At 39.2% G+C, this 12,756-nt stretch overlaps 1 protein-coding gene across 4 annotated transcripts in view; it reads left to right on the top strand.

Annotated features, from left to right (window-relative positions):
* synrg (synergin, gamma) overlaps window positions 1-12,756 on the top strand; it is a 67,660-nt gene that overhangs the window by 42,458 nt on the left and 12,446 nt on the right. For all 4 annotated transcript variants that reach the window (XM_051665356.1, XM_051665355.1, XM_051665353.1 and 1 more), the window contains 5 exons: window positions 2,590-2,753; window positions 2,979-3,032; window positions 6,318-6,414; window positions 7,283-7,431; window positions 9,799-9,909. In XM_051665356.1, the coding sequence (XP_051521316.1) occupies window positions 2,590-2,753; window positions 2,979-3,032; window positions 6,318-6,414; window positions 7,283-7,431; window positions 9,799-9,909 (575 nt within the window). The remainder of the gene's footprint in view (window positions 1-2,589; window positions 2,754-2,978; window positions 3,033-6,317; window positions 6,415-7,282; window positions 7,432-9,798; window positions 9,910-12,756) is intronic.

The following is a 12,756-nucleotide window of genomic DNA, read 5'->3' as shown; positions in this document are numbered from 1 at the left end:
GACCAGACCATTGCACTTTGTTTGGACTGCATAATCATCAATCTGACATGATTCACAAACCCAGTGTAGTTACACAGCGGCATTCTTGCTGAACGTCAACAGATGGCAGTGTAGCGTCTGAAGCATTCAACAACGTCAATAGATAAACACTGCCCACCCAAATCCCTAATCAAATCCCTCAATTTCTCCCTTTCTCTTTTCATTCTTACCACTTGCCACACGCATAATGTATTAGTGCTTACTCAGTAACATAAAAGCTTATTTACTTCATATTGATTCCCTCCCACAGCTGCTAAATTTCATTTGTGTAAACAAAAAGGGGTTTACTCCTGCACCAGCCCTCTATCAGACAGTTTATATGAGGAGTTGGGTTCGTGTAGGAATAGATTAGCACCGTTAGAGCCTGAAACCACGCGGAGATCAATGTGTTTCCCAGCGGGAGGTGTGATTACTTGTCGCTGCGAAGTATGAGCTCGCTACACTGCTGTCCGACTTCCAGTGGAATGCCACCTCTGCTGCGCATGTGTGATTGACTGTGTGATGCCTGATGAATAATGCATGTCTGTATTACCATGCCGCTGTTGTGCACATAATTATCATTTGTTGCAAATTAGATATTTGTGGTTTGTTTTGTGGCCCTGCATGGATTAGTGATGACAATTAAAGTGCTTTGGAAATGTTCAATAATAACTCAGGATAAACAGTTAGGCTCATAGATTAAATTTATACAGTGGACCCAAAAATACTTTAGCCACACTTAAAAATGTATGGCTGGCTTTGCATTAGATTAAAACATGTCATACCAAGTGCTGTTTATTTTAAATAAATATACTGTAGCACAAACATGTTTCTATCAAAACATTTCACAAAAAGAAGTTTGGAAGGTTTCAAATCATTAAAAAATATATATACCTGTAGTGTTCAAAATGAAGACAAAAAAAGTGTTTGTACACCTTTTGAATGTCAAACTTTGGACATATGTCCATTTTTAATGTGATGAACTACACTAGTGAGCGGAACTGACTGTATTCATCCACTAATACAAACATCTTGCGACCTTGCCTTTTGGTTGAAAGTAATTGGAAAAAGTCACTCCGAAAAGTGATGTTTATCACATTGCACATACAACAGAAAAAGAAACAATCTTAAACAATATCACAAAGAGTTTCAATAAGAAAAAGGAATATGACCTAACAACAAATTACTACCTGTTCGAACTCTTGTCATTCTGTCTAACTTACAGTATAATAGTACTCAAGATACACTTTAAATGCAAATAGACGTAACTCTTTAAGCCTGTGGTCAATGGTTTTAAAGATATATTCTTTTCCAACCAAAATCATTCTTGAATTCAGTAAAGTGTTTTTGTGCATGATCACCCCAAATGATCGTATACAGATTCAATGGTTATTTAATATCAATTATAGTTTTATATTATCATAGCATTCACTATATTGGACCAGAAGGAAACAACAAAAGCGCAATACAAAAATGCATAATAGCATAATTTGTTTGCAGACTCCACTTGCTTTGAAATTTTGTATTTCATGCAATGACATTCAGAATTGTTTTTTAAATCCCCATGAAATGCCTTGACGACCATTGGTGTTTTGATGTATTTCCTAATGGACATGTCGAATGACTCACCCCATTTTATAAAATAGCCAATAGGCTTTAGTTTACATTCACACACACATACACCTTTCCAGCATGCTTTTCATGTCAGAGCCACTTACCGGGGAAATTCGAGAAGCAATCCCAATACTGGCAAGCTTTTCCAAAGACTTGAGAACCGAACGATGATCTAACTGACAACATTAATCCATAACCAGCCCACAAACGCGCACAGCACATCGCGGTCTTTACTTACGACAAGGCTGAAACATTTGTGCAAGTCAAATGCAGATGAAAAAGAAACAAGCGAGTAAAAAATAATGTATCCATGTTTTGAATCACAGCACACTAATTACTAAAGAATAAAGAACACTTACTCGACCTGTACATCCCAAAAAACCTCTGGCTGCACAAAAAATATACATAAATTCCAGCAACTTCCTTGAGTCCAGCTCCAGTGTAGGCCCATTTAGAAGTGATCATCCCTATGCAAAAGGTGATAACGGTCAATCAGAACTAATTTTTCAAGCAAATCTTATTGAGGATTTTGTTAGGAACGACCCTACAGCAGGGATTGTGCTCGCTTCGAAGTGCCCTGCGAAGGCATTATCAGCAGCAGTTAGAATACAGCCAGATGCGCTGAATAGTTGAAGAGGGTGGGTACATCCTCGTTCTAAAAGCATTTGATTGGACAAGGTTTCTCAACCTCTATGTGGCGTTACGTCCTGAGTCTTTTTAGCCGGATGACAGAGATGCTTTTATCTTCTGAAAATGAATTTTGTCAATGTTCAGAAGTACACTAGCATATAGATGACCTTAAAGCTAATAGATATGGACTAAAAGTAGCAAAAATTGAAGTATCAAGTGTCCTAAAGTGTCCCAAGGACTTTTTGGGGTCACTGTATATCATTGCCATTGAAAAACACCAAGCCAGCATCCTGAAGAAGACCCCTGTCTCTCTTTATTTGTGTAAAGGTTCTCATAAACGTAGCCACAGTCTGGGAGAGAAAGAAATCGGCCATGTCATACCCTCTCCTGCCCCTGAGCAGCCCTTCAGAGACCGTTCAAACACCCTAAATGAAAAACCTGCATTGCCGATCATCCGTGACAAGTACAAGGACCTCACAGGAGAGGTGGAGGTCAGTAGCACTCTCTTTCCCTCTCTTGCTCTATTTCTTTCCTCCCATCCCAGGTACATGCATTCTCTTTGAGCTGGAAGAACTGACACACAGAAAAGCAGAAGTTTCTCACTGCTGAATACTGCCTGAGGTTTTAAATGAACAAAGCTCACATTCTGTTTAATCTTTCTCTCTGTCTGTCTTTCACTGCCTCTCCCACTGTCTCGCATCCAACACTGCTGGCAGGAGAGTGAGCGATATGCGTACGAATGGCAGAGATGTTTGGAGAGCGCTCTGCAGGTAACATACACCTCCACACTCATACATTCATAAAGAGGTCTGCATACACGTTAAAGCTTTATCAGTTCAGTTCCTGGATAATCTTAAAGGGGAAAACAGGATTTTGCTTGCTCATTTAATGTACTATGTAGACATTGGCCTGAAACATACGTTAAGCCTGTATGTTAATGTAAACGCTTTTAGCTATGCAAGCTTGATTTCTTTGCATTCCGAAATGTTTTGGAGCATAATTCATAATGCGATGTCAAGGTCAAAGACTTCCATCAAGTGTGTTGAATTCTTAGCATTGTCTCAAGGGATGCTATAGCGAGCGTTAGCGTAAACTGTCTTCTTCTATGGTCAACCCTGTCTCTGGCCCTCTGTCTGAAACGCTCAGATTTAGCATAAGCACCTCCTTTAAACTTCAGTGTAAACGCCCACTGTTATGATTGGCTGACATCGTGCAGCCCCTCAAATTCCGCCATATTTGAAACTCAATCTGAAGAGAATGAACAAGCTCCACAACATTATAAGACTACATTTCAGGGTTTACACATAATGCACATCTAACACATATTGCATCTTAATGTATTAAACTGTTCTCAAGCACAACTGTTAACACTTACACCCTGTCTACCGGATGCAAGAGTCGCATTGCGTCAAAAGCAATAGAAACCATTATAATCAATGATGCTGTCTACCATGGAAGCATCCGTTGCAGCGCGGTGCACTGACAGTAAATAGATGTCCCGTTCCATTTTGTGCTGCACTTGTTGGTGCTACTACTGCCAACAACACAAATAAATGGTTTAGAAAATTTGTGTCGACGTGCCAGACAGCCTCAAGCCACTGCGTCGGGTCAATGGACGCACCCGGTGTAAACAGGGTGTCAGCACCATAAACTAACAAAAACAGCCATGACATTACAAATATTCATGAATGGAACTGTTTACTTACTGTTTTGCATCGAATCCAAGTGTTTTTAACTGCCCATCCTTCAATTATAGTTCCTTTGCAAAGCTTGAATTGTTTTATAACTGGTTCACAAGCAATCCACGCTGATAACCAAAAAACATGAAATTCACTCTGAAATACGCTGAAGACACATCCACATGAAGCACTTACATAGTACAAAGCACAGTGCGAACTAGACGCACACACATCCAGTTTCCAGTATCTTCCTGGACTGAAATGCACATCGCCGGAAACACATCTAAAAGGTCAAAGACTTCCATCCAGTGCATGGTTCCATACACCAACAATTAAAAATAGTGCAGATGAGCGAAAGAACGTGTCCATGATGCGTTTGTGCTCAAAACAGCAAGAGGCAGCTGCTGAATGACGGAGAATAGCTTCTCCTCTTCAGAGTTGTAACTTGACACTGCATCTTTTAAAAGCGGCGTGAGATGCATATCAAGCGGTCAAAGACGTCTGTCTGTGCATGTTTAAATATAAAAATATTTGAAAATAGTCCAGCTGGGTCCCCTTTGGTGTTCAGGAATAGTGAGGCCACAGTAGGCCTTGTTTATCCTTCTCTCTCAGTTGACGAACTGAAGCACCACTGGTCAGGGCCAAGGGTGTGATGATGTGAAGTAAGCGCTGATGTTTTTCCGCTGCAGAGGTGGTCATGAATTAATGTACCCCTGTAAATGCTTTTATTGCATTGGGGATTAAGTTTTGAGTTCTGAAATTTACAGTATGTTTTTATAGTAGAAAGGCCTCTTATATGTCAAAATATAAAGGAAAATATGATTCCTCTTGACATGACCCCTTTAAGTTAGTTAAACTGTCGACATGATTATAGCAAGCTACACATCCAGTTTAACGGCATATAGTAGACATTTGAAAGTAACTCTGTCGCCCACTTAGAACCGCCACTGTAACGCAAGAAGGCCCGTTAAAGGGATAGTTCACCCAAAAATGAAAATTCTCTTTATCATTTACTCACCCTCATGCCATCCCAGATGTGTATGACTTTCTTTTTTCTGCAGAACACAAATTAAGATTTTTAGAAAAATATCTCAGCTCTGTAGGTCCATATAATGCAAGTGAATGGAGGCCAGAATTTTAAAGGTCCAAAAAGCATATAAAGGCAACATAAAAGTAATCCATATGACTCCAGTGGTTAAATCCAAATCTTCAGAAGTGATATGATAGGTGTGGATGAGAAACAGATCAATATTTAAGTCATTTTTACATTCTTTCACATTCTGAAAGTGAACGTGGAGATTTATAGTAAAAATGGATTGAAATATTGATCTGTTTCTCACCATGGTGATTGTATATCTTCAGAAGATATGGATTAAACCACTGGAGTTGTATGGATTGCTTTTATGCTGCCTTAAAGTGATTTTTGTAGATTCAAAGGTCTGGTCACCATTCACTTGCACTGAAAGGACCTACAGAGCTGAGATATTCTTCTAAGAATCTTCATTTGTGTTCAGCAGAAGAGAGAAAGTCTTACACATCTGGGATGGCATGAAAGTGAGTAAATGATGAGAGAATTTTCATTTTTGGAGAACTATTCTTTTAAGTATCCTTGAACACGCACTTGCCAGTGCATTTGCCAATTATTTGCGTATATGTACTTGTGTAAAGTGTGCTTCTGGCCATACTCTTACGTTCTCAACATAAAGCTGCCTCCTTAATCGACCCAGACCACTGAAAACTAAGCTTCAAATATGGGTCATTAAGAAATCATTCAGAAATCGTACTTCATTCAGAAGTCATATTTATGACTTCTCAATTAGTGATTGACAGATGATCAGTTGTACCAATGCTTTTAACCGATATTTACACTTTTCTGCTTAATCTGTTATGCTCATGTCGAAATCCACCAATATACAGTATGTCGCCAGCTCGAGAGTGTGTAAAGAATAGTGGTTATCAGACATAACAAACAAAAATTAGTGGTATTGATTGTAAAAAAATAAATAAAATAAAATAAATATCAATATGGGTTGATCTCTATTCACAATCATGAGTACATTATCCTATGACTGCCCTTATTTACATATAAATGCATGTTCAGCTATTTAGAGGGGCTGTTGTTTCTTACAAACACTTGCGAAAATGATAATTGTAGAGATTATTTGCATATAACATTCTTAAAGGCACAGTAGGATAAACCAGCCAGTTTAATTAGCAGTGAGAGGGTGGACAATTCTAATGTAAAACTAAATTATGCCTGATTTGGGTGAAAAAAAACAACCTTGCCTAACATTAGAAGTGCATTTAAAAATGCAACAAAAATGTAGAATATAGTCCCTTTAAATCTTTATTTTGCACTTTTTATTTTCCTTTCAGGTGATCACCACTGCCAATAACACCCTTAATGGCATCAGCTGTTCCTCAGTGTGCACAGAGGTCATCCAATCAGCACAAGGGATGGAGTACCTGCAGGGTGAGACCTTGACTACAAGACCTGTCATTGCCTTTCTTATTTACTGATCAGAGACCATTTTCACTCTTACCCTTAACCACCATAGTAGATAACAGTACAACTGTTATCAGATCAACATTAAAGGGCAACCACATCTCACAATGTCTTTTACTTCATCCACATTCAAACCAAATCTTCATCTGGCCCTGCAGTCTTCAGTTGAAAAGACAGCCCAGGTGTTCTGCCTTATCTGTCTCCTATTTCTACACACACACGCACACACACTCACTCACACTCATTCACTCACTCACTCACTCACTCACTCAGAGAATCAGGGCAACTTTAATGAGCTGTACGTGCTTCTGCTGGCATGGAGAGGAACACGGGGTGCTGTTGTTAAATACGTAGAAACAAACCGTTAAAGCTCTTTGATCCTGCTCTTGAGATTGTGAATGGAGACCGAGCAGGGCATTCTGGGTTTGACCATGGGGAGGCTAGTGTTACAGAGCACAGCAACTATTCTGGGCCGCTCTAATGGTTTCAGCATATACGGACATTCAGCAATGGGAAATTTTGCGAACAGAACTGCTAGGTTATTGTTTTTACTGTCTAGCTATCTTAACATGCAACAACATCACACTCCCTATACTTTTGTTTTCATATTTGGAAGAAATGTGTTTTAATTTTGCCATTTTGAGTTGGCTGCCATAATGAATAGCCTCCAATGACAATTTCTTATGTACTACGGTAATCATGATAATCGTTAACTTCATATCTTTTGATATATTTATTCACATTGTGGTTTTGTTTGCCATGGCTGTGTGTTCTCCATGCTTTTGGAATGGTTTATGACAGAGATGCTGCCTTTTTTTTTTTTTGCCTTTGTTAGGTGTGGTGGAGGTGTATCGTGTGACCAAGCGTGTGGAGCTGGGAATCAAAGCCACTGCTGTTTGCTCCGAAAAACTACAAGAGCTGCTTAAAGATATCAGCCGCGTGTGGAACAACCTGATGGGCTTCATGTCGCTGGCTAATCTCACTGTGAGTTTGCTTTTTATAAACTTAACACTACTACTGGAAAATGAGTTTTTTAGCTGTAAAAAAACTTATTTAGCTGTACTGACTGCCCTCTACTGACGCGGCTCGTAAAAACACAAAGTTACATATGCTTCAAGCTCCTATGTTAGGAAAATACATTCTTGTATTACAGAATTAAACAATGAGCACTTAAGTCATAACAACGGCAAAGTTCAAAGCACTGCACAGGAGCGAGGGTGTGCGACCAAAGTAACATTGTCATTTCATTTACATAGAACAAAAGCCACATCAGCTGCCTCTGATACTAGTGGGTGAGGCAGTTTATGTTGATCTGTAAAGCATCATATCATGTTTGTTAAAGCTTAAGTGTGTAACTTTTTTCAAGGCTAAAATATTTTTGTCCTATCCTAGCTTAATTTGCATACACAGCTATAATTACTCCATTCATACTGTAGGTTGATTTAGCCAAAAAGTGTAAACACTGTGGCTCTGTTGGCCTGTTAAAATATTGCACTGATTGTTTGAGCATCTCATCCAGACCACCATAGCAGTATTGACTCAACCAATTGTGTAAGTTTGGGGTGGAACTACACAGATGAGACAAAACATTATGACCACCTGCCTAATATGCTGTTGGTCCTCTGCGTGCCGCCAAAACAGCGCTAACCCGTTGAGGCATGAACTCTACAAGACACCTGAAGGTGTCCTGTGGTATCTGGCACCAAGACATTAGCAGCAGATCCTTCAAGTCCTGTAAGCTGTGAGGTGGAGGCACCATGGATCAGACTTCTTGGTCCAGCACATCCCACAGATGCTCAATTGGATTGAGATCTGGGGAATTTGGAGGCCAGGGCAACACCTGCATCATGTTCCTCAAACCATTCCCGAACAATGTGTGCAGTGTGGCAGGGCGCATTATCCTGCTGAAAGAGGCCACTGCCATCAGGGAATACCATTGCCACGAAGGGGTGTACCTGGTCTGCAGCGATGTTTAGGTAGGTGGTACTTGTCAAATTGGCATCCACATGAATGGCTGGACCCAAGGTTTCCCTGCAGAACATTGCCCAGAGCATCACACTCCCTCCACCGTTTTGTCGTCTTCCCACAGTGCATCCTGGTGCCATCACTTCCCCAGGTAAGCGGCACACACATACATGGCTGTCCATGTGATGTAAAAGAAAACGGGACTCATTGGACCAGGCGACCTTCTTCCACTGCTCAAAGGTCCAGTTCTGACACTCGTTGCCCATTGTAGGCGTTTTTGACGGTGGACAGGGGTCATCATGAGCACTCTGCACCTACGCAGTCCCATACGCAGCAGGGTGCAATGCACTGTTTGTCGTGACAATCCTCCTGTAACCATCATTAAAATTTTCTGGACCAGGCTGGATAGCTTTCATTGCCCTCGTGCATCAATGAGCTTTTGATGCCCAACACCCTGTTGCCGGTTTGTGGTTTGTCCCTGTGAGGACCACTGTCAGTAGGTACTCACCACTGCTGACCAGGAGCACCCCACAAGCCTTGGCATTTCAGAGATGCTCTGACCCAGTCATCTGGCCATTACAATTTGGCCCTTGTCAAAGTCGCTCAAGTCTTTACTCCTGCCCATTTCTCCTGCATTCAACACGATGTCTACGAGAACTGATTGTTCGAATACCATCTAATCCACCCAGACCTTGACATGTGGCCTTGTTAGGAGATGATCAACGTTATTTGCTTCACCTGTGAGTAGTCAAAAATGTTTTGGCTCATCAGTGTTTATCCAATGGCAGACAGGGGAGGTGTTGGGAAACTTTGAAAAGTTTTACCAGCTAAACTATACAATGACAGTTCTGTCTCTATACTTATATATTTATCTAGAATATTCTCCTGTAGAATAGAAAAATGAGTCTTGAGTCATTTGACAAAAACTGAAAAATTAGACTAAACTGTGATTTCAGTGTAGAAGTAGAGTTTTTTTTTACTTGCAGTGTACTCCTGAGAGAATATCACTGTCAGCTGATAATATTGCTACTGTAGAGTTTTGCGGTCAGATAATGTCAGCTTGTGAGAGTGTAGTCTTGCACACTGTGAAAAAGCACCTGAAAACATTAAAAAAAGCTCTGAAGCATAATGAAAATGAATGTGCCGGCTCGGAGTCTGCTGGTTTGGGCAGATTTGTAGCTGATGTATTGATCTGCAGGGCCAATCAACTGCTGTGAGGTTGATGGGCTGGCTCAGTGGCCCCTGTGATCTGAGGTTTGACTGACAGCCAGGGGTTTGTGTGGAGGATGGGATAGTCACAATCGCTTTTTAAGAGCAGCCTTCATGCTCTGTGTGTGTGTGTGTGTGTGTGTGTGTGTGTGTGTGTGTGTGTTTTTTTTTCTCTAGCCCGACGAGAGCTCGTTGGACTTCTCCTCCTGTATACTGAGGCATGGCATTAAGAATGCCAAAGAGCTGGCGTGCGGAGTATGTCTGCTTAATGTGGACTCACGTAGCAAGGTCTGTATGCATCAAGCAAACACATGTCTGCACACAGATAACTAGGGCTGGGCGATGTGGTCAGAAATATTATCACAATATTCTTTTTCATATCGTTCGATATTTATCACAATATACATTCACATTTGCACATTGCACATTTTTTTGAATTTCCAAATTGGCAGACGAAGAAGAAAAAAAAAATCCTGAACAGTCAAAATAGTCTATGCAAAACTGCTTTGGGGGCCCAGAAACAGCCAAAGCAGTGGTGTCTGAGGGATCTTCTACCAAAATGTTTATAGAGTTTATCAATCAATTGCAGTTGGATATGAATGTTAAAAGATCATCTGGTCGTTTTGAAGCATAATGACAGCATATAATTTTTACATTCACATTTTTTACATTTTTGTTACATTCAGATCAGATACCCAAGTATAGGGGCATTGAAGCTTTTTTACTGTATGGGGGTTCAGGGGTATCCCTTGAGAGAAAATTTAGAAAATGTAAAAGTCTGAATGGACCATTTTTATATTTTCATTAAAGTGAGAAAGACTGGACTTCAAACTAGTAATTTTAATATCTTTCCTTGTCATCCATGCCAGATATGATGACATCTGATTAATTTCACAAAATTAGAACAGAAATCTATTTGTTTATTATAAAGTGCTCGTAAAACAAGCTGATTAATAAAGCTAAAATATGAAGGAAAAACATGATGGTCTAAAGGTGCTCTGGAACCGCATTAACAGAGTGGGACAGGCCATAAATGAAGCGTGTTCGGTGCTAGAGAAAAAAATTCAAGAATACAGCGCAGAAAGATCAGATCTGGTGTACACAGCACCGTTGTTTTGTCGCGCTGCTCACTAGAGACGATGAGAAGGTGCAACCATCATCATGATGTCATGGCTAAGCCAGTCACAATTAGGCTATGCCAGTCACCGTGGTCCGAGTCCAGATCTCAGATTGACTGGCTCAGCCTAATCGTTAGCAAGTCAGCTGACATTAGCAACTTCATACAGTCTGAGAAAGCTGAACTGCTTGCGTTTTTAGCGACACGCACTTGATCGTCTAGACTCTAGATGTAGAACACAGGCTAAATATTGAAAATTACTCAAAAGCTTATCAGCGATATCATGGATTTTTTGTTATCACGATAAATATCGACATTGTTTTATTGCCCAGCCCTAAAGAGAACACAAATACCTTGCAAATGAATATTTGCCTCATGGGGAGATTTTCACGAAACCAGTCAAGAAAATGTCCTGGTCTTATAGGGGAGGACAATACGACCAAAATCTTATATCACGATGCGAGTAATTTTATATCACGATAATGGTATATATCGCGATATAGTAATTTGTTTTCTGGAAAATCAATAAAAATAGGTTAACATAATAAATATCCATATTGTAATGCCTATTTTTGGAAAATCCAGTCAGTGAAATAAATACTTTTTAAGTGAAAACTACTTCCTTTTATATAATTTTCTCCTTATTTAGAACTTGACAAACAGTCAAAGTTAAAAATAAAATAAACACTTGGTTTTAAGTCAACCTTACCATATTATTCATTTTCACATTATGCCACATTATGGTCTGATATGTTGTTGACCAACAGTATTACAAACTTTCCTCAAGAAACTCTAGATATTTTCAAAGTAAAGCAACAAAGAAATTATTACATAATTTTAGTAAAAAATACACAAAGAAAATAACATGTCTTGAAGAAAATACATTTCAAAAATATTTATAAACACTTTGAAAAAGAAAAAAAGGAATTAAGGAGCGCTTCCATGAAGCATGCTAATATTCTTTAGCGTGCTTCATTTTGAGGTGGTAAAACAGATTGTTTGTATTACCACAAGTGATTGTCACGCGACACAGTTTGCAGATTAAATTGTTCTAATCTGTGTCAGTTTTTGTGAACCTACACCACAGATGACACACCTGTTTTTACAACAAGCTCCCCTTCATTTTCTTGACTTTTCTATTGATCATATCAGCAATAATTCATCAAATGATGGAGAAGTATAGATGTGCGGTGTAGTCAAGCGAACCTCGGCATGTTAAAGATATAATTCAGGTGGCTGGATCAAGTGACGCTGTCCCAGCAGAGTGTGTCAGATCACAGTGGACTGCTGCATCCTCCGCTACAGAGCGCTCGCAATCGGCCCGCAAAATCTGAATGGTAAAGAATCAGCAATGAGTTTTAGGGGTGCATTTGCACTGTTGCCTGATCTGCATAATTCCTTTAGTGAATCTTAGGGCTGCAACTAACGATTATTTTGATAATTGATGAATCTAACGATTATTAGAACGATTATTCGACTGTTCGGCGATTATTGCAACGATTAATCATTAGCTCTTAACCGATTATTCAGCTTGTGCCCCGACTTAAAAGGTTGTATTAAACGTGCTTACTAACAATAAAGAGGACAAAATCATCTTTTAAAAATACCTCTAAATGACATTCACTGAATTAAAGGGGAAAAAAATACTTTTTATTAAGTTTAATTCAGTAAAGAAATTCACTGCAAAAAATCCTATTGTTATCACGTGTTTTTGTCTTGTTTTCCATTTAAAATTGTCTAAAAATTCTTAAAACAAGATACATTTACTTGAGAAGCAGCAAATAAGAATAGACTTGCTTTTAGAGAATGTCTCTTAAATATAAGTGTATTTTTTCACTTGGTTAAACTTATGCGAGTGCAGTAAAGACAAAATCTACTTATATTTAAGATCTATTCTCTAAAAGCAAGTCTAAATATCTTATATGCTGCTTCTCAGTGTGAATGCATCTTTTTAAAGGATTTTTAGATATTTAAAAATATTTGTATTTTTAATATTATATTCAGCATTCTCAGATAAA

This window comes from Myxocyprinus asiaticus, chromosome 31 (genome assembly GCF_019703515.2).
Source record: "Myxocyprinus asiaticus isolate MX2 ecotype Aquarium Trade chromosome 31, UBuf_Myxa_2, whole genome shotgun sequence".
NCBI lineage: Eukaryota > Metazoa > Chordata > Actinopteri > Cypriniformes > Catostomidae > Myxocyprinus > Myxocyprinus asiaticus.
Note: the sequence above shows the minus strand (reverse complement) of the source record. Positions and strands in the feature narration are given on the sequence as shown.